The sequence below is a fragment of the Cucumis sativus genome, chromosome 5, assembly GCF_000004075.3.
Source record: "Cucumis sativus cultivar 9930 chromosome 5, Cucumber_9930_V3, whole genome shotgun sequence".
In the NCBI taxonomy this organism is placed as follows: domain Eukaryota; kingdom Viridiplantae; phylum Streptophyta; class Magnoliopsida; order Cucurbitales; family Cucurbitaceae; genus Cucumis; species Cucumis sativus.
In genome coordinates, this window is record NC_026659.2 from 19,475,529 (window position 1) to 19,501,021 (window position 25,493).

At 30.6% G+C, this 25,493-nt stretch overlaps 3 protein-coding genes across 6 annotated transcripts; 2 read left to right on the top strand and 1 right to left on the bottom strand.

Moving 5' to 3' along the window:
• Positions 1-4,889: 4,889 nt before the first annotated feature.
• Positions 4,890-8,408, bottom strand: LOC101203639. Its single transcript, XM_011656953.2, has 2 exons — positions 7,956-8,408; positions 4,890-6,376 (listed from the first exon to the last, which is right to left on the bottom strand). Exons 1-2 carry the CDS (start codon positions 8,047-8,049, stop codon positions 5,460-5,462), a joined length of 1,011 nt encoding a protein of 336 aa, XP_011655255.1. The 5' UTR covers positions 8,050-8,408; the 3' UTR covers positions 4,890-5,459.
• Positions 8,409-15,951: 7,543 nt separating this feature from the next.
• On the top strand, positions 15,952-20,021 carry LOC101203390 (protein IQ-DOMAIN 14). The gene is made up of 6 exons (XM_011656955.2): positions 15,952-16,311; positions 16,564-16,664; positions 16,762-17,136; positions 17,910-18,128; positions 18,868-18,996; positions 19,095-20,021. The coding sequence occupies exons 2-6, from the start codon at positions 16,590-16,592 to the stop codon at positions 19,737-19,739; spliced, it is 1,443 nt and encodes a 480-aa protein (XP_011655257.1). The 5' UTR covers positions 15,952-16,311; positions 16,564-16,589; the 3' UTR covers positions 19,740-20,021.
• Positions 20,022-22,603: 2,582 nt separating this feature from the next.
• LOC101209113 (protein EARLY RESPONSIVE TO DEHYDRATION 15) lies at positions 22,604-24,885 on the top strand. Of its 4 annotated transcripts, none has more exons than XR_004217048.1 (4): positions 22,604-22,762; positions 23,830-24,180; positions 24,263-24,517; positions 24,586-24,885. XR_004217048.1 is itself a non-coding variant. In XM_004140237.3 (3 exons), the coding sequence occupies exons 2-3, from the start codon at positions 23,898-23,900 to the stop codon at positions 24,430-24,432; spliced, it is 453 nt and encodes a 150-aa protein (XP_004140285.1). In that variant the 5' UTR covers positions 22,604-22,762; positions 23,830-23,897; the 3' UTR covers positions 24,433-24,885. The 4 variants fall into 4 exon arrangements, 1 of the variants encoding a protein (XP_004140285.1); XR_969555.2 differs by having other exon boundaries at positions 24,263-24,486; positions 24,559-24,885; XR_969554.2 differs by having other exon boundaries at positions 24,263-24,486; positions 24,586-24,863.
• The last annotated feature ends 608 nt before the right edge of the window (positions 24,886-25,493 follow it).

Sequence of the window (25,493 nt, forward strand, 5' to 3'; positions counted from 1 at the left end):
TGTATTGTTTCAAAAGTTAAAACTGCTAGACTTCTTTAGTATCTATGAGAGTATTTGAATGTTTGTGCAATGCTTGTTTTTGCAATATTTGTTCATTATAAAGCACTATAAACATATAAATTTCAATAGAAGAAGATTTGTGGAAATATGTATCTTCTTGAAGATCAAGTTTCAAAAGTAATACTTATTCAAAATTGAAATGTTTTACATGAACCGAATGGTTGATTAACAAAAAGGTATGAGAATTATGTATTCGTAAATCAAAAGGTTCGATATCCATATTAAATATCTATGGGTATCTTTCATCTTCTTTATCAATGCTCGTCAAATACAAAATGTATTTTGTTTAGTTTCATTTGAGTGTTATTTTATTACTTAGTGGAATATTTATCACGAAATCTTTTCTAATTGTCATATAGTTCTCATTCAATTTTAGGTTGTAACATTCATTTTATAGATTTCAATATTGTATTTTATACCATGATATATCCTATAAATGACCATATCATGACATATTCTATAAATAGAGGAGTGTGGTGTTTTAAGACACGTCACAATTGAGTTTAATTATTTTCTATATTTTGTACTCTTCCATTTTGTTTTGTTTCATTATTGTTGTTTGTTTCTTTGTTATCATTTCATAATAGATTGTCAACCTCATTCTCTAAACTTTGACCATTTAAGGTAGGCTAGTATTTATTTATTTGTATTTATGGATGTTGCATATATGGCTTATGTGAATAAAATATTTTATTTACACATTATACATACTTTAAATGTTGAATACATATTCTTTTATGCATATTGACATATTTTCTTACCTATTATATTTACAAATTTATTGTTTGTTTATAGTAAGTTATGGTTTGGTTCATTCTAATTTCTTTGTGATTTATGAAATAATTTATATTTTTTTTTATCTATAATAAGTTTATAATAAGTTTATGGTTTGTTCTTATTTCTTTTATGATCTATGTAGTTTATAGTCATTTATGTCTATAATTTAATTGTCTACGTTCTATTACTATAAGTTTGATCTATAATATCTTTTTTTACTAGAATGATATAAATGTTTTTAGGGATAGTTGTAAATTTAGCAATTAAATTCAAAATAATTAAGTATATAACAACATTTTTAAAAAATTACAAATATAACAAAATTTGTCAAATTCTATCAATGATAGAGTCTATCACTGATAGACCATGTTATAAAAATTGGTCTATCACCAATAAATTATACGAGTCTATCAGTGATACAAGTCTATCAACGATAGTTTTGCTATATTTGCAATTTTTTAAAAATGTTGTTATATCCTTAATTATTATTCTTGAAATGGTCATCCATTACAATTACCCATGTTTTTATCCATTTACCTAAGCATGTTCGGTCAACTTTTTTAACATGTAAAGTTTGAGTATATTATAAAATTAATATATATATGTTACAATTTAGGGTTTAGAACTACTATATCTTAGTCAGATTGATTTTTTTTATTGTATATCATCTGCATGATATGCATAATACATATCTATTGAACATGTTGATCCATTATTTAAGAAAACATAATGCATTGCATTATGTTAATTGATTATCAATGCATGTTTGGCATGTTTCTTCATTTTTTAATATAACAATTTCTTTGTTACAACTTTACTTGGACAAGTCTTACCAAATTAGAACTTTTATCAATGATAATAATTATTTATCATGGGTGCTTATTGTTGAAACTCATTTTGATGTCATGAACCTTAGAGGAACGATTAAAGGAAAAAAAAACACAACTTCAAGTCAAGAAAAGGCGAAAGCCATAATTTTTTTTTTTTTTTTACATCTATCTTCACGAGGAACTAAAGATTGAATATCTTATAATAAAAGATTTCTATGAACTATAGCAAAGTTTAAAAGAAAGATACGATAATTAAAAAAAAAAAACGTAATTCTTCTTAAACCTCAATATGATTGGAATGCACATAATGTTATAAGATTTTAAATCAGTGAATGATCATAATTTCACATTATTTAAAACTTGTTCAAAATTATTGTTATGCGGAAAAAAAATTATTGATGAAGATATGTTAGAGAAAAACATTTTCGATATTTTATGTATTTAAAATCATGTTCTCTTGTAGCTAAACAAAATAACGAGCTATTAATGAAAAATCAAGAATCTTGATTAACCCAACCGGAGCAACATCATTTTCTAAAGGTCAATGATGTATTTTCAAACAATCATGGTTGAGGTCGAGGTTGTGACCAATGGTAGAGGAATTAAGAAATAATTATACTTTTTGTGGTAATAATCATTCAGATTTCAAGAAAACCACAAAGGATTATCATAAAAGGAAACTCCATCAAATAAGAGTTTTAAAAGTGGTGAAAATCAATGCTTCAGTTATGGTATATGAGTGGCCATTGAACTTGTACTTGTCGTATGTCTAAACACTTAGTTGAACTTTATTAAGCCTCATCCAAGGAGAAAAGAAAGAATGTGGAATCAAACTCTCTCAGCTTTCAGTTCTGTGAATTACAAAACTGAAGTAGATTTTTACAAGAGAATTTCCGACGTACATCGAAAACGTTGGGAGACACTCCCTATTTATGATGTCATAAGTAAAACGTCGAAAATAGTTTTTACCTCTCCTAACGTCGTGCAAAGAGACGTCGAAAAAATGCAAGAATTAAATATTTATTTATCTTCTTCCAACGTCTTGAACTACGACATCAGGAATACTTATCTCGGTCGATGTGTATTTTTATGTGTCGAAAATGAACCTTTGTTCCAACATTGCTTTTGTCGACGCCTTTTTCTGCGTCAGGAGAGCCCTAATTTCTTGTAGTGATATATTGATTGAAACAATCAGAGCAATAGTGAATATTTATTGAATAAGGGTTTGCTATTATAGTTATATATTTTGATGTTTTACCAAAATCTAGCAATGTATTTTTATTAAGAAATCACGAGAAGGATTTGCTATTATAGTTATATATTTTGATGATTTCAATATAATTGAAATTCACGAAGAGCTTTCAAAGGCAATAAAATATCTAAAAAAATTGAAATAAAAGATCTTGGTAAAACAAAATTTTGTCTTTGGCTTACAAATCGACCATTTAGCGATTGAAAATTCTATTCATCAATCAACATACATAAAAGTTTTTATGGACAAAGCACACCCATTAAACATTCCAATAGTAGTTCGATATCTAGATGTAAAGAAGCTATCTTTTGACCTCGAAAAATAATGAAAAACTACTTGGTTGTGAAGTATCATATCTTAGTGTAATAGGTACACCTATATATCTTGCTAATAACACGAGACCGACTATAGCATTTTCAATAAATTTATTAGTAAGATATAATTCTTCTCCAACCAAAAAACGTTAGAATAAAGTTAAGCATGTACTCTTTTATCTTTGATGGACGATTGATATGAAATTGTTTTATTCAAATAAATCAAACTACGATCTAATTGGTTATGCAAATGCTGGATATTTACGTGACCCATATCTATTTACATATGAAGTAACTACTATATCTTGACGATCTATAAAACAAACCATAACAACCACTTCGTCAAATCTTACTGAGATTCTTGCAATTCATAAAGCTAAAAGAGCATGTGTGTGGTTGGGGTCAATGACTCATCATATTCGAGAAAGATATGGTTTGTCTTTTAGTGAAAGTTTACCAACAATATTATCATAAGACAATGCCGCATGTATAACATAAATCAAATCAAAGAAGCGTATATAAAAGGAGATGGAACAAAACATATCTTACCAAAACTCTTCTACACATGAACTTCAAGAAAATAGTGACAACAATGTTCAACAGTTTCTTCAAATGACAACTTGACATATTTACTTTTAGAATCATTACTCACGTCAACATTTGAAAAGTTGGTCCACTTCAACATTTGAAAAGTTGATTCACAGCATTGAAATGCAACGACTCAATGGACACAAGTGATGTATTGACGAGGGATGCACGCTTTTTTTCCTTTGCTATGACTTTCCCTATTGGTTTTTCTTAAAGTTTTTAATAAAACAATTATTAAAGTATATAAAATAATATAATATTTTTTCTTCACTAAGGTTTTCAATGAAGCAATATTAAAAGAAAATGTATGATAAATATAATTATATATGTTATAAACATATATATGGTATAAATAAATGTATGGTGGTGCCTTGTAAGACATACCATAGTTGAATTCAATAATTTTTATAAGGTAAATAAGTTGTTTTTGTTTTTTGCTTACAGATTTTCTATTTCCACGAAATTTCCAAATTCCCTTTGATTTTTCATGGGACAAGAGAGAAAGAAAGTGAGACATTGAAAGACAGTAATTTCATGAACTTCATTATCTTCTTCTTCAACTTGATTTGAACAAACCAAACCAACAATAAACAACACTCCCAATTTCCACTTAAAAGTCCATAACTTTTAAAAACGCACAAATCAAACCACAGTTTTCCTCAGTATACGATTGTTATTTCAACCAAACATCTCAACAATCCACAAAAACTCACTAAATCACACGACTCTGCTCTTTAAATTTGTTGAATTGCTCGTTGCAAACGCTTAATTTTCCAAATTATTGGATCTCTGGAGACCAAGCCATGTTCAATTAAATTGCTAAATCAGCTATCAGAAAGATATCTGGAAACACAGAAGTATAACTTTGTTTTCACTTGTTTTCACTTTTCAATTTTCACTATTTCCAGAGCTTGACTTATCCCCATTCCCAGAAGCAGAATGCTCATTACTCAGAACAAGGACTGAAGAACAAGAACAAACTGCGTTTCCAATCAGCAAGTGTAACATATATTTACGAAGCAATCATCTGTTAGAATATGATTCTGAAGAAAACGAGAAGAAAAAATATGCTAGAAAATGAAAGTAAGTTATCAAAGATTAATTAGGAGAATAGATCACTTGGAAGGTTCCAAATCAGGAAGATCACCAAGACAATGTACAATGGAACTCCGAGATGTTCTTGGCTAAGGATAAGCAATCAGACTTACAAAACAGAATTAGATTGATAGTAGAGCTGTTATTGCCTCTATAAAGCCTCCCAAAAGAGGTTTCTCAAATCAAAATGATACAAACTTACTGTGTCATGATTGTACAAGGCTCCAGGGGGGAAGGAATCTACCTAATGACTTGCAAAAGAACCAAGACTTTCATATTTGATTCTTTACACCAAAAATCCTGCAGTATCATTCTTGTTGAAATAAAGTTAAAAAGCTACCAACAAAAACATAGACGATCCTGCAGTATCAAAGCAAAAACAGAAAAGGTTGCTGGTCGGTTACTTGTGAGCAAAATCAAAATTCATGTGGAGATTCAACTCCTCAACAGCCATTAATAATCACTTCGAAGATTTGAATACCCTCCAGCATGAAACACCATGATCAAAACCCTCCCCCTGTGGGAGGAATGTTGCCATGATCCCTACCTCCCATAGTAATCAAATTCTGTGTCTTTTGGCCTCTTGCCATACTGATATTTCAAATCTTGGTTGTTTCTGTGAATATTTGGCTGTGTTCTATCAGGTAAATGCCTGACATTATGAATGTAACTGCTATTCCCAGGCCTATTATAATGATCAAAATTACTGTTACCAAGCAGGTGCCACTGCCTTCTCGATGAGTTATTTCTTGCATCACTGGCAAATCCTTCGGTCTTCCAGGAGGCAGTGCCACCTTGATGCTGTTTATCTTTCCGTGCATTGTCCACCACACCCCTTGCATTACTAGCAAATTCTTTGTTCTTCCATGAGGTGGCAACTTGATTCTTTTCAACCTTCCAGATACTGTCGACCATACCTTTGTTCCCCTGGTTAATGCTACTGTCCCAAGGATTGCCATCATTATTCACATTCCCTGAATCACTAAAATTCCACCGGCGGCATCCTTGTCCTGTTTTATCAGTGAGCTGATTATCATGTCCCCAGGGATTACCCTCGTGACCTGGACCTTCAATGTGCCCTTCTGTCCAAACAGAATTTGAGTTCCTTGTTCTTTTATTTTTACATTCCAACCAATCATCACGTTGTTTCATATTTGGAGTGTAATATGCCCAATCCAGTTCCTCAATCATTTTAGAATCCATGTCAGGACTCCAATCGATTTGTTCAATATGTTTGTCTGGATCAGGCAAATGGATGTCACTCTGATGCCCATTAATCTCTGCCCAGTAACGTCTTTTGGCATTGTGGAATGCCTCTTCACAAGCGGAATCATCCCACTTGACTACATTAGAATGACAATAAATAAAGTTCTTGGAATCAACTATTTTACCCCATGGCACACAACCGATCTCTGCACAAAATTTCTTTTCCCATAGAGGAATACCATCTCGCCAATGCTCTACACAAAGAAGAAACGATGAAAATTATATTCATAGTTCACTGAAGGATTAAAAATATGGATGAGGATTTACAAAACAAGATGTTAAATTCAAATTCTACGATCAAATATTTGCAAATGCTTTAAAATCAGTGAAGAGATGAAAATAAATAGAATATGTCTTATTTCGATCGTTAATAATAGGCATAGGTTTCATTTTAAATCCTGAAGCTTTAACACAAAACAATTCTATCTTGAAGTTTTGAAGATTAGCCAAATTAGCCCCTACCATCAACTTTCTCTAAGAAGTTGGGAACTTCTAATTTCATTCATAAAACACTTTATGTTTATGTTGGACCCTCCTCTCCCTCCCATCTTTCGAATCCCTTGCTTCTCTCTCCAATTCCCTGTTTTCTCCCTCAGGATCTCTCCGTCTCCCCCCTTGTTGGATCTTTTTCTTTCTCACTTTCCATATTTCTTTTGCCACTGCATCACCCTTAACAATTCATTGTTACCTTCTCCCTCTACAGTGATTGACATGAAGAATGCACAAAAGGGCATTGAATCCTTCTCAGGTACCATGTCTACATATTCAGTTTCGAGAAGTAGGAGAGTGATTAGATGTGAGTTAGTTTGAAGTTTAATTGAGTGTTAATTTTATGTCTAATCAAAACTATTTTGTGGCAACTCTCTTGTCATTTCTAATGCCATAAACCACTGCAATCCACCACTTGGCGATAGAGATAGAAGGGAAAAAAGAGAACATAAATTTTAAGGTTGTACAATCAACTTTATCCTTGTTTCCTGTGATCCCCATTTTTCATGAGAGTGTTTCTTGTAATGTAATAAGATGTTACAGCATCCATCTTACAATAGTAACCATAAGCAGTTTCTGATGGTTCGTTTACTTCTGAGAATCACATTATTAATCAACTAAACTTCCATAAATACAAGAAATAAGCAACACTCCTATCCTTAAAACACCAATCATCTAGAAATGCCGCATGTATTCAACAAATTGGGAGCAGTTCTAACAAAGTTAGAAAGGACCTATAGCCCCGTTTGATAAAAATTCTGAATTTATATGTTTATTTCTTTTCAATTTTCCATTTACCGTTAAGAAAAGAACACTTGAATCCCAAATCAAATTAGAAAAACAAAAACCACTCGTTTTTAAGATTTCACACAGCATACATTCACTTTTCTCATCTTCCCAGAAAAGAAAAGAACGTGATAAGACGTTGCAATGCATTTTTATAGCAGAAACTACTCAAAATAGTAACCTAATCGCCCATACACTAGTAGTAGCAATCACAAATTCACAACATTATGAAAAAATATAAGAATTTTCTCCGAATATAAATCTAAATATGTAAAGAAACAAAACAACAATCAAGATTGGTGCCAACTCCAACCCAAGCTTCAGCTTACTTCAACATCTTGCCCAAAAACCATTCTTAAAACAGAACCAAAACAACCCAGATGTCCATTCAATTCAACAGCTGAAGAAACGAATAAAAAATCTATCCAAGAAATGGAATTGAATGAAGAACAAGGCCATTGCACCCTAAATCTAAAAATAAGAAAGGGAGAAAATCACCAAGTGGAGGATCGTGATCGTAATTTCTTATCGCCGACCATGGAGGCTTCTGGTATCGAAAATTTCTCCTGGGTCGTTCTCTCCAATTACCCATTAATGAAACAGAAAACCCAGATAAAATATAGGAATTGGGCAGTGAAAATCTCAAGAAATTAATCAAATTAGGATAGAGGGGCAAGAATTGAGAGGGAACCCATGTTGAAGAAGGGAAATTCGTGATGGGAAGAAAGCGAAAAAAAAAAAAGAAAAAAAAAAAGAAAAGGGCGGCGAATGTGTAAGAAGAAAGACGAGGAAGAGCGAAGTATGAGGGAAATTGAAGTGAAAAAACGTTGGATTTGAAAGAAAGATGGTACAAGGCGCTGCGGCTGTACAGATTTGGGGGAACTGACCGACTCCTTTTTGTTCTCTTCTTCTTCTTCTTCTTCTTCTTCTTCTTCTTAGACACGTTTCACTACGTATATTTGTACTTTCATTTCCATTTATACTCAACTTTCTACTTTTTTTTTTTTTTTTTTCTTCTCACTCCCTCCACTTTTTATTTTATTTCTCAATAGTCATTCAAATAAAAATTGTTTAAGGTATAAACTACGAAAAGTTTTTTCTTTTTTAACGGGATGGATGAAATGAGTTATAATAGTCTAATCTTTGTTTGAAATTAGTTTTAGTTGAGGATTAGGATGAAATCTTTTAATAACTTAAGTCTTCACTATCTTCAACTTTGAAAGAATGTTTGTTGAAATTGTTGGAATGTTTGTCGATAGGAGATGTCTACGAGTGTGGGAGATGTCATTCTCCCTCTCTGTGCAATTTTCCATGGGAATTGGATTGGAATTCCCCACAGTGAATTTAAGGGATTGGGTTTCATGGGGGAAATTTTTTCCAGTTATTTAAAAAAATATATAAATTATTAATGAGAAATTTTTTATTAAAAAATTAATCTATCACTGAATAGCTTATTATGGTTAGTTTATTTAGTTATCAAAGCATCACTTACCCGACATTGAACAATATGTTCTTCAAAATTGATCCATTTTTTCGATTAACTTTGTTTTCCTTTGATAAAAGGCTTTACATATAGTCTTTCTCATTGTTAATCCATCATTTATAAAATTGTAAGTAGATGACAGGTGCTATGCACAACGTTTAAATTATAATGAAATCTCGTAAAAAAAATATGTATTGAGTTTAATTCTCAAATATTTGACCTAAAATGAAGTTTGGAAATAGTGTAAAAAACTGTATATTTCCTATTTCAAGTTGATTAACCATGGACATGAGATATTTTGTAGACAGTGTATAAAAGAAATATATATGGATTAATAAAATGAAAATAGCATGGAAATAAAAATTGATATAAAAGTGACATAATAACACATATTAATTATTATTTAATGGGAAAAAATAGTTGGTTATTTATTATTTAAAAAAAGAGAGTGAAAGTGTGTGAATCTCATTTCCTAAGATTATTGACTTGATCACTTTATAACAAACATTTCTCTCCAAGTTTATAATAAATTGGCTATCAATTATCACCTACCATAAGAACTAAGAAGTTACCATGAGAAAATGTGAGTTTGGGCTTTTATTTGGCCCTATATGATTTTTGGCTCCAATCCATTACTACCCTTTCTTTTTTGTTCGCTTTTGGGTTAAAAGAGTTCTTTTTTCTCAAATTATATCTAATAGAACAAATTAAAAAACAAACTATATAAAAGATAAAATTAGTAAATTTTTTAAAACGATAGCAATCATCAATTGCTACTATCAATAATAGCTTTTAATCTGAATGTTTCAGGAAGTAGTGTCCAAAACGGTAGCTATACGTTGATTTTTTTTGTTTGTGTTATATATGTATCTTTTTCCTTCCTATATATTCAATTAATTTTTAGTTAAGTGCCATTTACTCGAGTGGTCCTCTTTGGTCCCTAGTTTAATTGAATTAAATCCGATATTTTTAATAAATTTGCCTAAATTAATTTATTTAATTTCAATACAATATTTTTTCAAGATCGAAGTCCAATAACATATAATTTTATTATCAATTTAAGAAAGTATGTATGTTACCCTTTATTAATGAACTAAAATTTCTTATTAAACTATAGATCTTACATGTAAATACTTAAATTATGTCATGTCATGAGACTTTTAATTAAGTCTCTCTAGGGAAAAGAATATTCATTCATGTGACCAACACCAATGACATTTATGTATGTACAATATTTTGTACTTTTAGGTCGAAATAAAATTTCTTAAACTAAGGTCCTGATTTTTTACACAATCACAGAGTTAAAATTTAACCTAAAAAAACTAATTATTATATTTTGTTTTTAAAATATTTGACGAATTATAAAATATATTTATTTTTTATTTTGTGTTGTACTAACTGGAAATTCAAAATTTGAAATCTCGCTTTTATTATATGAATAAAAAAGATAGAATAATTTAATGGATTTCTTTTTTATGTTTTTTACAATATGTGATGAAAAATTGGAGATCAAATTAAATGACTTGTCCTTTTAATGGTATTAATATAGATCTTGTAATTGTTTGACCTATGAATCTAATGTTTTAATAAAATCAATGCACAGTTACAGACCTATTGTTTTAATATCATTTGTTTGTAACAAATTCAAACTTTATTTTAAAATCTGAAACATTCTTTAATTTATCTATATAAATAGAGGGAAAAGACTTATGATGATCTTTATTTTTTATCTATTTCAGTAAAGCATTTTCTTCATTCTAACTCTTTTCTGACAAGTGCTCGTTGTTGAAGGAAACTTCGAATATAAAATAAACTAAAATACTCTAGCCAACTTAGTACACCTCAATTGAAAACAAATACACGTTGTAATGTATGATAAGATGATGTAACAAGACTTAGATATGGAAATAATAAAGACTTTTGAGAAAACCTCAAAATCTTTATATACTCAAACCATGGTCGAGGCATGTTTATGATAGTCGTTGTCCTGTTCACTTTGCAAGGAGACTACAATTACCATCTTTTTGTAAAATACAACGACTAACTCGAGTAGAACTACAACTCTGAACTACTTGATTTTTTCACTACATATGTATGTTAGTCAAGAGTGTTGTGTTAACCTTGGAGAGAGATCAATATATGCGATTGAGTACATATGTTGTTGTATTGAGTCTTTGTTTTGAAGGTAGTGGATCTTCTATGACACAATAATAATGGACCATGTAGATTAAATATAATATAATAAGAAAAAATAAGAGAGGAGAGAGAGGGAAAAAAGAAAAGAAAAGAAAAGAAAAGAAAAGAGAGAATGGAATGTGTGGGAATTAATGTGGGGGAAAGATGAAACTAAATTATATTCCTAAGCCAAAAGAAAGAAAGATAGAAAGAAAGAGAATAATATATGATGACAAGGCTTCCTATGAGGGACCCATTACCAGCTGGCTTATCTGTTCCTTTCAACAATTATGCTTTGTTTTCTTTCTCACATTCTCACATTCTCACATTCTCACATTCTCACATTCTCACATTCTCTCCTCTATTTCACTTCCTCAATTCCCCATTTTACCCTTGTCTCCCTCCTTCCTTTACATCACATTACTAAACTATATACTTAATTACATATCTTCTTATAATTAATTACTTTCCACTTCAACCTTATTCCAAACCCGTCAATATGTAAATATATATCTATATATCCAAACGTTTGATATCCATATTTAATATCCATACATATCTCCAAATCTTTTAAGATTTAAAAACTATGTTATCTATCAAACCAAATATGGATAGGAATACTAATTAATGACAATATCCACGACTTTGTGTTCAACTAAAACAAATTGATTATTAACCTAAATAAAATTTATAATTTTTGCCACTATATTAACATATATTCATTGATATATATCTATAGAATTGAAATTTCCATATTGACATTGATAACTATATCTCAAAGTTAGATAAGTAAAAAAGGGTTGCAATTTTAATTGATAACCAAATTCTATCTTGTGCATCCTACGAATTGTATAAGTATCTTTATGATAGTTGTTAAGTCATGTACCGATTACTTTAAGTTGTGGACTGGGTACATGATTAGGCCTACACGTTTGCAGTTTACTTAATGGGCTAACTGACATTGAAGTTTTTTTTTTTTTTTTTTAATTTGATTAAAGTAACGTTGGAATGAACTATTTTTATGATATTTTACCAACTTTAACGGTTGATTAAATATGTCTGTGCATTATGAAGATCTAGTTATTCTAAAATCTAGTAATGACCGACTGATGCATACTCAACTAACAAAATTTTGTGCAAATGATTAATATATATGTTTTGTTGTCTAACTATGTTGTTTTTTACAGATTAATTGGACATCATACACACACGACATTATGACATTGCTTGATCAATGTCATAATGATCAAGAAGTTTTGACTTCCTTTGGCTCTTTGATATGCTTCAATATCATAGAATGATATTTACTAGATCGTGTGTTATGACAGTTCGGTATGCGACAAATCGTAACATCGTTGTGTTTTACAGACCCAAAACTACATCAAATTGATTAGAGGTGAACACAATCAAAACTAGTGTAAGATTCATAACAAATATATCACAATGTGGTGTGCACCTCATGAGATCCTTGTGCATAATGAGAGAAGAAACACATGACCCAACTGTATCAGATGATTATTTTTCCTAGTATAATTCAATTACAAGACAATTTATCACATACGACAATACTTACTATTATTGCATGATAAGAATTTTAATATGATACGTTTTACCGTCCATCTCTTCATCACCTCCTTTACATCATTTCCTATTTATTCCCTATTTAAACTATTACCTACCAATTCTCGGTTTATTTTACTTTTTCTTTCTCTCCTTTAATCTCATTTTGGTTATTGTTTGACCTTTGTTTATCACATAAAACAAATACTATCCCTTTAATTAAGATATATTTGGATTGTAACAAAAGAAAATAAAATAATAGAAGCACCAAAGACACCTTAAGACTTATATATTTAGGGTTAACTGTGCGTTAATAACTAGTTGTGTCTTTTGTGTATTTTGTTATATTTATCAATTTAGTATAAGCTCTAAGAGACTAAAATTTGTGAGATTCCATACTTTGAAGTATTAGTTTATATATTTTGCGGTGAAAATTGGTGTAATAATTACACAAATGGGAGTGAAAAATTGGTGTAATAATTACACAAATGGGAGAACGACGAGAGTATTTATATGAATAAAATGATATCTATAAATTTGTTTTAGATGGATTCTTTTCAAATTCAAGAAAACTTCAAACGAATAATTGATCACAGTACTAGCTGTGGAAAACATTAGTTTAAACTTTGTTTTTCAAACTAAGAGAATGAAAGATTTTTAATTAAGTATTGTCCGTTTAATTTGTAATGAATGATTTTTAATTAAGTATTGTCGGTTTAATTTGTATTTGTATACTAACAATAAAGCTATATTTGAATATTGAAGTTTTTTTATAAAAAAATATAAGGTATTTATGAAAGTTTTGAAATTAGTTTAAAGGTATTTTAATTTATAACAAAACACACTAACACTATTTCTATCTAAAACTAACAATTAAAAGAGTTACTTTTTAACATTTTTAAACTTACAAAATAGGAAGAAGATTGAATTTTAATCTCACAAATTTGTTCATCCTTTACATATATCTGTTGAACTATATGAATAAATACATTCCTATTAACTACTAAATGACAACATTATTTATTAAACTTAAATTTTTTTATAAAACAACAATTATTAAACTTAATTCTTTTATAAAGCATAAATATATTGTTATTTTTTCTATTTTTAACACATATTAAAATAGTTTGTAGAAAAAAGTATTAATCACTTGGTTAAATGTATTTTTATTTTTAAGTGAATTATATTTCATAAATACAACACCACATCTCTTTTTCCTTAAACTGAACAATTACATTTAATTACGTGAAAGAATATTTTGATTCTTTTTTTCTAGAAACATATCAAAATTACCAATCCAAGGTTGTTTATAGACTAAAGAATTAATTTCTATGTTTATGGTATTAGAAATTAATTATGTTGCTTTCCACCACTATTTTCTTCAAATTAGTATGTTTTCTTTTACTTTTTGTATATTTTCTTAAAAAAATTTCCAAAGAAAAAAGAAAAACATTCTAGAAAACAATGACCAAAGAGAACCTATACGACCATTTACGTATTAAATTCTCTTAATGCAAGGTATATTTTCTCGATCAATTGTCCTTGAATTATATTTTCATTTTAACGTAAAAATAATTATTTTAATTTTTAAAATTTTTTTTACCCAAACTCTAAACCATAATTTCAAAGTTCAAAGATGAAGATAGAAACTTTTGAATGTTATTTATAGACACATACTAAAATGTCTTTTTATATATAGTTAATCCGTGTAATATTGTATTTAATATTTCTAGCTAGAGACCTACCAAAGCATCAACCATATCATACTTTACATTTTTAGAAAGAAAAAGAAAAAATAGATGTAGACTCATTATTATTGTAACCATCTCTATAAAAAGTCTCCATACAATATAACAAAATGGTTATAATAATTGTGTATCCTTTCATAAACTCATTTAATTTAGCCCACAATCATTAATTAATACCCAACGATAACATATGCATATATACTATTCTTTTGTTGTTTTTCAACTTAAAGAGGATGTTAAGTACTTAACAAGCCTTTTTATGTCATGATTTAGTCCTAAATGACCTTTTTCATTCCCAAACTTTTAAGGTTTCTTTTTAATAAAATATGAGTTCTATGTTCACTTTTGTATTAATATAAGTTTCATATATATGTAGCTTACATAACCAAATTTAGTATTGAAAAGCCAAAAGCCTTAAGTACACATCAATATAATTAAATATATATTTAATTTAACGGTAATTGATATAACATTTCATCTCCAATTTAACGGTAATTGTAACATTATTATATTATCGTAGGTATAAATGTTAGCTAGAGTTATTTGTTTTAATTCATCTCAATGCAAATGTTTATTGGAATAATGCATTAATGTGGTAACATGCAAATGTTTTTTTTTTTTTGTTCATCTTGAATGGGTTCACAATAATCACAATAATGTTGTTTTTCATCTTGAATGGGTTCACAAAAATAACAACAAAAACACATTGTTTACAAATTAAAATATCTCAATCGGTGAGATTTGATTTTTCATCTCAAGCTAATACATATTAAAATGTGGGGATATAAAATTAGAAGGGTAAGAAAAAAGTATATGAAGTAAAGAAGGGATTTTTTTGGGTGTAGTTTTAGAACACATAACTTGAAACTGTACTAAAATAACAAATAAAAACAATAAAACACTATTACCAATTTGTACTATTTGTTTGTTTTCAGAACCATTTTCCCATCAATCTGTTTCTTTAAAAAGTGCTTTTTTTTTATATATATATATAAATAAAAGATTATGTTATTTATAATCCCATAAACTTGTTAAAATTAAACTTTGAACAGTTTTAAGAACTTTTCTTTCTATTTGTTATGAAAGGGAACCATGTCTTAAATACTTACACATGGTTTGGTATATGAGTTAGTACTTTCACTAATAATGTCTCTACATTATCAATCCTCAATCATGGTCAAAACTATTTCAAACTAAAGAAATTAAAAACATCATTGACAATTAACTTATTACAAAACAATACACTAAACTTTTGTTTTTGGTCAAAAAAAAAGAAACTGAAAGTTGAAGAAGAAACTTATTCATTACAGAATTGAAAGTTATGCTAATTGAAGTTAAAAAGAAAAGAAAGTAAATTGGTGATTGTGAGATGTTAGTAAAAGGAATGGAGTGGAGTGGCAATTCAGTAATTTGGTACCCAACAAGCCTTTGAATATGTTTGATGGATTTTGAGAGAAAAAGTAAAAGGCTGTGACAAAAGATTAAAGGACCCATTCAAGTCAAAACCATTTCTTTTTAAAATTTTGAAATACCCATTGAAGAAGATGTTCCCACAAAAGTAGAGCTCTGATGACTCCTCTCCCATTCTTTTTCCTTTTTTACATTATGTTCATTGAAAGGCCCACAGAACTGGAAGCAACCAACACAAACTCATCTCATCAAAATCACTTAACAAACACACATCAATTCACAATTAACTAAACACTTCTAAACTATTCACTTCACATCTTTTCTCATTTCCCCCATTTCTCTTCTTCTTCCCACTTGATTCTTTTTTTTTTTCTTCTTCAAAGTTCCTCATGATTTGGGCAAGATCTGCCTCTCTTTCTACTTTCCCCCCTCTTTTGCCTGCTTGCTGTTTCATGAGATGCATCCTCCATTGTTGAAGGTTCTATCAATGCCTTCCCTCTAACATTTATTCTTTTTTTTTTTTTTTTTTTTATGTAATTGGGGTTGAATTTTGGAGGGCCCTTGATTCATTTTTCGTGTTACTTGGATAACTTTTTTTTTTTTTTTTGAGTTTTCTGGAGATTAGTTGAGATACTGTTCTAGACCAAGTATTTTCTCTCCTTTGGGATTGAGATTGAGATTGATTGAGATACTGTTTTATTTCCATTGCTCATTGATCTCATTGGATTAGCCACTTGATTGTCTCCTGGTTCTCAAATGGGGAAGAAGAAGGGCTGGTTTTATTTAGTCAAGAAGCTATTTATTTCAGAGTCACAGCCTAAGCCTGAGAAGGTAAAGAGAGAGAGACCTATATAAAGTTTGGTTTTTATTTTTAATTTTTTATTATGTCTTCAACTAATCATCAATTCCAATGAATTTGTTTCCTCAGAAGCAAAAGAGATGGAAATGGGTGTTTGGAAAGATGAGGAACAAGAGACTAGCCACACTAACAGCGCCATTGCCACCAAAAGCAACGACGACGACGACATCGAGACTAGAGGAGGAAGAAGAGGAAGAGGAGAGGAAGCAGGCTCTTTCTGTGGCCATTGCAAGTACTGCAGCGGCCGAGGCGGCAGTTGCAGCAGCTAAGGCTGCGGTTGAGGTCGTTTGGCTCACAGGGACCACTCAATCTCATCAACAAGAGGCTGCAGAAGAAGTCTTTAAGCCTCTCAAAAAGGCTCCTCCAGCTGATCTCCTTAAACGTGAAAGGGAAATCCATGAGTTTGCTGCTATTACTATCCAAACTGCTTTCCGTGGCTTCCTTGTGAGTACTTCTTCTGACTGTACTTTCTGCCTTGCTTCAATAGAACTAGATTTCAAAATGCTGCAACAAATTGGTACTGCTACTGTCTGAGTTAAAAAAGCAGAACCCATGGAGCAAGATTTTAAATCTTGTATTCTGATTTTTTTCTTTTTAAGGAATTGAAGAAATAAACATTCAAGAAATTAGGCATTTATTTTGTTTTTTTTGGGATGAAAATGAGACGTATGAGAGATAAAAGCTTAGAAACAAAAACAAAAAAATAAAAAATAAAAATGGAAGTTCTATCATCATTTGTGGAAAGTTAGACACACTAGGAAGGGAATACCAGAACTTCTTTTTTCTTAACTTGGTATACACATATAACAATAAGAAGTAGATATCATGTAAACAAGTAGTTTTGTTCGTTTTATGGATTTGGTTTTACTTACGTCGGTGTATTGGTGCAAAACTAAAATACTTCAGTTTCCAATTGGAAATACTTTTTCTAATCACCTATTGGTGTTTGGGGTCTGCCCTTATTTCATTGTTTTCAATAATAGAATGTTTCTCCTCTAAAAAAAAAGTAGAGAAGGTAACTAAATGCACTTATTTTTCAAAAACAGAAACGAACAGTAAGAAATATGAAACTAGTACGTTATCAAAAGACATTTAATAGTTAATCCTAAGACATCAAAATGTCACAACTACTTGTGTACTCGTTCACAAATTGTGACTCTCCAGGCTTGTCTACTTAGTGATATTTGTATTATTAAGTAAAGAATGTAAATTTTCAGGCGAGAAAAGCATTAAGAGCACTGAAAGGAATAGTGAGGCTACAGGCAATTATTAGAGGGAGAGCTGTTAGGCGCCAAGCCATTGCTACTTTGAAGTGCTTGCAGTCCATTGTTAGCATACAATCACAAGTCTGTTCAAATAGACTTCATCTTCCTCAAAACACTTTCAATTCCCCTGAAACGAGGCAGTTTCAGAGCTTGAAGGATAAGATCATAAAGGTATGCCAAGTCGAATTATGGCAGTATTGTGATTGATGTACTCTGTTAAAACTATGATTGGTTCGATCATACTATTGTTTCTGAACACAGTTATTCAAGACAACAAGTCGCTTCATAGACTTAGCTTGCATGAATTTACTTCTGGACTCTTCTCTAAAAGCCTTTATCAATGGTGATGTTGACCATTGATAGAGGACAACATTTCTAATCTTCATCAATAACTCTAAAAAAAGGATATCTATGAAAGATATTTTCCATTTCTAACGAAAATAGGATTGTGTTCCCATCAATAATTCTCCCACACAGCAGAAATAGTACCATGCCCACATTGCTTTACTTTTGAACTCTCCCCAAAAGACTTGTACGAAGGTTGTTTTACATATTCAACATTTTTCTTTTACCTGATGTAGGACTATATTCACGTCCCAACAATTCTCACTCGAACAAGGAACCACCTAAACTACATCTTAAATTGTTGTTTATGCATCCACACTTGATCTTAACAAGTTTGCTCTCATTTAGATTAACTCCTCTTCTCTGAAGCATGCGAGTGTATTTGCTAAAACTCAACCACGAATCTCATTGTCGGATTACCATAGGCAGCCACTTTTTGTTGTTCCTTAACAAGCCTCTTCCTTGTCTTCCTCTGATTTTCTTTGACATCCTGGATCAATATACATTAGCAGTTTGATTGATTCAAATTGTTTTCTTATTCACTTTCTTTCATTGACTTTTGAAGTTGGATTCAAACGATCAAAGGTGGGATGATAGCCTATTATCAAAAGAAGAAGCAGATGCAGTGTTTTTGAGCAGGAAAGAGGCAGTAATCAGGAGAGAGCGAGTGAAGGAATACTTATTCGCCCACAGGGTAAGTAATTATAGTACTAACAATGAACATTTCTTAAACAAACACTTCCGTTCCTTTGCTTCCTCAATTCAAATTTCTGATATTCCTCCATTTTACAGAGATCTGCAGAATCAGAAAGAAAGAAAGTACGAGGAAGATGGAGATACTGGCTAGACCAATGGGTCGACACCCAACTCTCGAAAAGCAAAGAACTCGAAGATTTGGACTCCATTTTCACCTCAAATCCAAAATACAAAGAGACAACAAACGAAAGATTCAAACCAAACCCAACAACAAAAAACATGGATAGAACAACAGAACACCCCCCCAACCAATCTCCATCTCAAAAACCAGCGCTGAAAAGCCCCTTTCATCACAAGAAGCAACGTTCATTAGGAGGTGGAATAGACTCAAACAGCTCATTTTCAAGCTCCCCACTGGTACCAACGTACATGGCTGCCACTGAATCAGCAAAGGCAAAATCAAGATCCTTAAGCTCCCCAAAGCTAAGGCCAGCAGGGGGATTGGACACTTGCTCTGATGGGAATTCTCCATGCAAGACAAAGCAGCTCTGTTTGGTTTCTTCAATGGTGAGTGAAGTTGGAATTAGCAGTGGGAGAAGAGGTTTTCATCAACAGCAAAGATCACCAGGACTTAAGGGGCTTCCAGGGCCAACAAGATCAAGCAGAACTCTTATCAAAGATTTGAGCATTGATTCTGAGCATTCCTTGCCAAACTGGGATAGACAAAGTGCCTTCCAATGATTGTTTTCTTTGTTGGGCAGATTGATATTAAAATGAATATAGAAAACAGTTTGTGGTGTTGTGCTCATATATCTAATAAAAATGTGTTTGATGTTTGTAGATCATAGGTGTGCCTATATTTAATCATGGTGAGTTTTTCTTTTCTTTGTTATTAAACCATATTCTGCATATTTGATCCTTGTACTAATTGTTTTTGTTTACCTTTTCTCCAATAGTTTAACCCTACCAGAGGTAGAAATTGGACGTTAGACTTTCAAAAACAGATATATAATACTTTGACTAGTTGAACTGTGTACAACTCCGCTTATTGTTTTGATCATCAGTAAATTACTATTCTATCAAATTTCTTAACTAGCGGTCACATTTAACAATTTTAATTCTTAATCTTATTTTACAACTAACAAACCATACGTAACCATGTTCATGTAGTCAAAGCGAGTTTAGTTTAGAGGGTGTTTGATGCATATGTTTGGAATCTTAAAGTGCAAGAATATTAGGTTTCGAATGGAGATGGTAGACTTAGACTGTCTAAGAATGATATACAAATTTTTAAATCTTGATTTTGTGAAATATTTTTTTCTGTTTTTAATTTTTCTTTTTTTTTTTTTTTTATCATTGTTTAGATTTTAAATTGGTTTAAATTTTCCTCATCTTAATAATTTTAGTATAGTTAAATTTAAAATAAACTAACAAAATCTAAGAATTCTTTTTTATAAAAAATTTGAAATAGAGATTTGACTAAAATTATAATTTTATTTGATTTTACTAGGTTTTAAAATAAAATTTCAAACACTTTTTTGGTCACTTTCATTCATTTAAAAAAACCAAGTTCTTTTTAACCATAATTTACTAACTTCAAATGGAAATAAATTAGTATTTTGATTTTAAATTCAATTGTTAAAAAATTATAATTTTTCTATCAAGCAATATTTGAGAAATAAAAGTAATCATAAAGTTGGAGTTTTAATTTTTATTTGACTAGAATGTTTCCAACATTTTAATTTTAATTTTAAAAACAATTTTCTAGTTAAATTGATAAAAAAAAAACATTATTACACTAAAACATAAGCAATGATATATTTAATAATATATTTGATTTATAATTGAGAATGTAATTGATAGATGATCAATTTTTACCTAAGAAAAATAGAAACAAATAAACAAAATCTTCTCAAATGAAAGAAACTTATTTTTTTAAACTAAAAAATTAATTAGAATTTCTTAAGAAAATGTATTTCAAAAATCCATTTTTTACATGCACTCTTCATAAATATTTCTTAAAATAAAAACAAAAATGTGTTTGACAACAATTTTATAAAAATGCTTTTATATAGAAGTTTAACTCGGTTTGTTAGTGTTTTTATTAATATTTTTAAGGTTAGTCAATGATAATCGAAGATTGGTATGTGAGGGTCATTGGAGTTGGTGGTCGAACGTTTGTTGGAAATTGCAGTTGAAGATTAGCTCTTCGGAGGTTGTGTTCGTAAGTTGACCAAAAAATTTTTTTTAACTTTTATTTTTTAGTACAAGAAATGTGAGTAAGAAAATTGGAATTTGAGAAAAAACCATTTTAATTAATTTTAATTATTTTAAAAATATTCAACCAAAAATCTACTAATGAACTCAATTCTTTCTTTTCATATACCTAATTTGTAGACATGTACCACATGGATACGCGATCGAAGCCAACACTTGGTAAGTTAAGTTATATAATCCCGAAATGTAAGAAATCTTAAACATGTTTTGTATGAAAAAGTTATAAGTTCTACGATATTGAAAGAAATTGCTAACACAAACATAGTTTAATTGAATAAGTGTAACATCCTACGTTTAAGAGAGAAACATGAATGAATCAATTTCATATTTGAATGAGAGAGATCTTGAGAACATGAAAGTAAGGTTAGGAAAGACTTGAAAGAATTAAAAATTACTACCTATACCAATAAGTGTTTACCTTTCTTTTCGGTGGCTCGATCATAGGTTAGCTTGGAGCAATTCTATGGTGGGTGACTTCTTGAGGATTTTTCTAAAATGCATGTGAGTGCCTTTAAGACAAGTAAAGATGATGTTGGTAGGTCGTAGATGATGCAGAAGAATGTTGAAGATCTAAATTCTAAATCTTTATCCAAAATAACAATATACACAACATAGATACAATAATATTAGAATAAATAATAGAAAGTTAGGTTTGCATATAGATTATAATATTATGTTATATTTATAAACATTCTCCTTATTCAAAACAATTTTTCTTTTCTTCTCATCATTCTTTCTCAATCTTGCACCAAAACATTTAAACCAAAAGAGGTGGGAGAAAAAACAAAGAGAGAAAAAAATTAAAGTTTTTCTAATAGAAAAATTAAACAAATCCTTTTTTCTTAGAAAAACAAATAAATATGTTGGTACATCAATATTATGTTAATACATGAAATAACAAAAAATTAAAATAATATCAAACTCAAACTTCAAAAGTAGATTATCAAGATTAAAAATTGAAAGACGAACATTTGAGTTAAGGAGTTCAGATTATTATCGTTGGATTATATTAAATGATGTTTGATGTGTAAATTATTTTAGTTTGAGTTATATTAATGTGTGTTTGAGGTGTAAATTATGTTGATTTGAGAATTAAGGAAGGAAGAATAAAAAAAAAGATGAACCAAGTGAAAGTAAACCGAAGGAAAAAGAACCACTTTTGGTAAAAGGGATTATTGAAGTTGAAGGGGCCAGCATTGTTGTTTATTAAACGCCGCCCCCATAATTCCTTGTGATTTACACCGAACCAAAAATATCTTCCTATCCCTTCATTCCAGCCGTACGATCATCACTCCTTACTACCATCCATCCCTTCGTTCTCTTTCGCTTTTTTACAATACAACTTTTGAAGAGCCATGTCCCAACCGAAGCTTCGGTAGTTCCTAACCTTCTGCTTCGTTTCTTCCAACTCTCATCATCTTCATCTTCTTCTTCTCGTTTCACTTTCTTCTCACTCCAACAAACATCTCTCTTTCTTCACTCTAACGGTAACAACAACCATCCGTTTCTAATTTCCATGATTTTTGTTCTAACTCTAAACCTGTAATGATGCTGATTCCTGTGTTTAAACTGTATTCACTTCCATTTTTGTCCCTCTTACTATCTTTGTTTGCTTTTTTATTTTTTGAATGATCCTTCTGATTTCTTGGCTGTTGTAATATCATTTTTGTTCTGAACTTATTTGAATAACGATTCTGTTCTTCAGATCGACGTATTATTAACTCTTTAGGATTTGATTCGCTAGTAGCCGAACTGACTTTAAATTCTTATGAACTCAATACAATCAATCCCCCCCCACGTAAAAGTATTAATCGTTTTTCTAATTGGTTTAAAATCATATGGAGTTGTGGTTTTTCTTGTGTGGTCCGGTATTTTCAGCTTTATCAGCTGTCATAGTTGCAGGGATAAAGAGCAGTTTTTGTTCTATTTTGTGAGGGCTTTTGGGGCAGAGGAACAACCAAATCTTCAGAGCGCGTGCGAGTTCTTATAGCCATATTTGGTTCTTTGTTAGATTCTTGGTTCTCTGATGGCCTTATGTTTCTACGTTCTTTTCTACCGTCTTGTTTCATTCATAATCTGACTCCTTTTTTAGGTTTTTCCGTTTTCCTATGCTAGTGTATTCTTTTCACTTTTCTCTATGAAAGTCTCTCTCACTTGGTTAAATGCTTGAATTCCCCATTCATTGGTTTAGTATCTTCTTCTCAAAAAGAGGAAAGAAAATTCAATTGAAACCTGTTGAATTGGATTGAGTTGTGTAGTTCTTCGAGTGGCTGAATTTAAGGACACGACAATAAATAGATTTAACAATCTGGTGAGAGCTTAAACTCTGTTTTTTGAAGTTAGTGTGTTAAATTAACTACTAAGAACTTGCTCATTTAGAGTTTACAAGCTTAGGGTTCCTTTATAGAGACAGGTTTCCTGTTGTACTGCCTGATTTAAAGAGAGAAAGTAATATTCTTTTAATTCCACTTGCATAGTCTAGTCATTGCTCTATTTTAGTGGAGTTCTCATGATGGTTTTACTCAATCAAGTGTCTCATATCAAAACTTTCCAGGTTTGTGGTCTGTAAAGGCTTTTTTAGAGCTGCTGTTCATTAAAAGAATTGGCTAGTCTAGAGTAAGGATGACATTATTGTCTGGAAGAAATTTTACACTGAACCCCAATGCTCCAATCTTCATTCCTTTTGCAATTCGCAACGTTGAGGATTTCTCTCCAGAGTGGTGGGAACTAGTCAAGACATCTTCATGGTTTCGGGACTATTGGCTAAGCCAACATCAGGAAGATGATTTCGAGAGTATTAATGATGATCTAGACACTACAGAAGAGTTTCTTGAGGCTATGGCTCTATATGAAGCAGATGAGAAACCTGAAGTCAAACCAACGGCTCATAAGAATCTCACAAAAGGTGTGCCTTTTGCTAATCTTGTAACCTTATAAAAGAAGTATAGAGTACAAGACTTTGATCCCTTCATAATTGAATTTGATAGGTGCAAGTAATGAAATGGATGCGAAAAAATTACTGAAGGATCTAGTCATTCCAAATTCTCCAAAGAACAAAGGTCCAAAGTCCCCAATTGGTCCTGCGAAGTACAGTGAGAAGCCAGCCAAGTGCATGAGCCCAAAACACACTCCAAGGTTCATTCACCAGCCTCGTTGAAAAAGAGATTCATACTCGTTACTGGATTGCTATTGCAGCAAGCACATCAAATGAGTGAGTACAATATTGTTGTCATCGGGATTGTGTAAGTTTCACTTAATGATGCATTTTCTTCCATATTAGCAGTCAGTCATTCATTGCCCTTCCTTTTAGTGATGCAAACTGGATATCGGATTGTAGCTGCAGCAAGCGCATGGAATGAGTAGAATCGTCTTGTCACACAGGTCATGTAAGTTTCTTGAAGACAAGTAGACTAAAATTTGACAAGTTTTTCATCAATTCACTTCTGTATGTATGTATGTATGTATGTCTGTTTGATATAACAAGTTATATGTATAAATTATCAGAGTCTTGTAGTCTTTGTGTACAGATTTGGAGTACTACTTTACCATAATATCATTACTCAATAAAAGAGCTGTCTCTGTTAATGAGGTCGTCTCGTTTTCTTCTTAATTGACTTCAATTTGTATTGATTACTGACAACTAGCTCGGCTCTCGGCTAAACTATAAAAGATACCTCTAAAGGTACCACTTTTCTTCCTGAAATTGCGAAATTTTATTACCTTTTGACTTTTATAAAAGTTTTAAAACCACTTTTTGGAGTTTCAAATGTGGATTGAGATCAGAACAGTTTAGTGATCTAAATTTATGTTGTAGGTTACTACTGTTGCAATGTTCCAAATCTCAATTTGTATTTGAAATTGTAAAGAATTTTAACTCTAAAGGTAGTTTGAAACGTTAATGAAAGATCTTAAACATTGGATATTTTTTGAAATAATGGAAGAATTTGAGGTATTTTTTCAATCATTTTATTTAACCTATACATTTTCATAGTTATTAATTGATGAAATCCTTAACTTCCAAAGGGTTGTTTCATATCCTTTGGCTTTAATAATAGCTTATAAAAAAATATCAATTATTAAGGTTGGACGAAACTAGCAATGGTTGAAAATTAGAAATATAACATCATCAACTTGAGCATAATTAGAATGGTTAGATGTCTATAATTTCTCATCAAAAATTTTCTACAATTAGCCTTGTGGTTATTTATTACTAATATG

What these genes read in the sequence shown, in the direction of transcription:
- LOC101203639 (XM_011656953.2), bottom strand. Translation starts at nt 8,049, where the DNA reads ATGGGTAATTGGAGAGAACGACCCAGGAGAAATTTTCGATACCAGAAG. An exon ending in CGATCACGATCCTCCACTTG is followed by an intron (nt 6,377 to 7,955) that starts GTGATTTTCTCC and finishes TTCTTTGTGTAG; the next exon opens with AGCATTGGCGAGATGGTATT.
- LOC101203390 (XM_011656955.2), top strand. Translation starts at nt 16,590, where the DNA reads ATGGGGAAGAAGAAGGGCTGGTTTTATTTAGTCAAGAAGCTATTTATT. An exon ending in CTGCTTTCCGTGGCTTCCTT is followed by an intron (nt 17,137 to 17,909) that starts GTGAGTACTTCT and finishes GTAAATTTTCAG; the next exon opens with GCGAGAAAAGCATTAAGAGC. An exon ending in TGAAGGATAAGATCATAAAG is followed by an intron (nt 18,129 to 18,867) that starts GTATGCCAAGTC and finishes TGACTTTTGAAG; the next exon opens with TTGGATTCAAACGATCAAAG.
- LOC101209113 (XM_004140237.3), top strand. Translation starts at nt 23,898, where the DNA reads ATGACATTATTGTCTGGAAGAAATTTTACACTGAACCCCAATGCTCCA. An exon ending in TCATAAGAATCTCACAAAAG is followed by an intron (nt 24,181 to 24,262) that starts GTGTGCCTTTTG and finishes TGAATTTGATAG; the next exon opens with GTGCAAGTAATGAAATGGAT.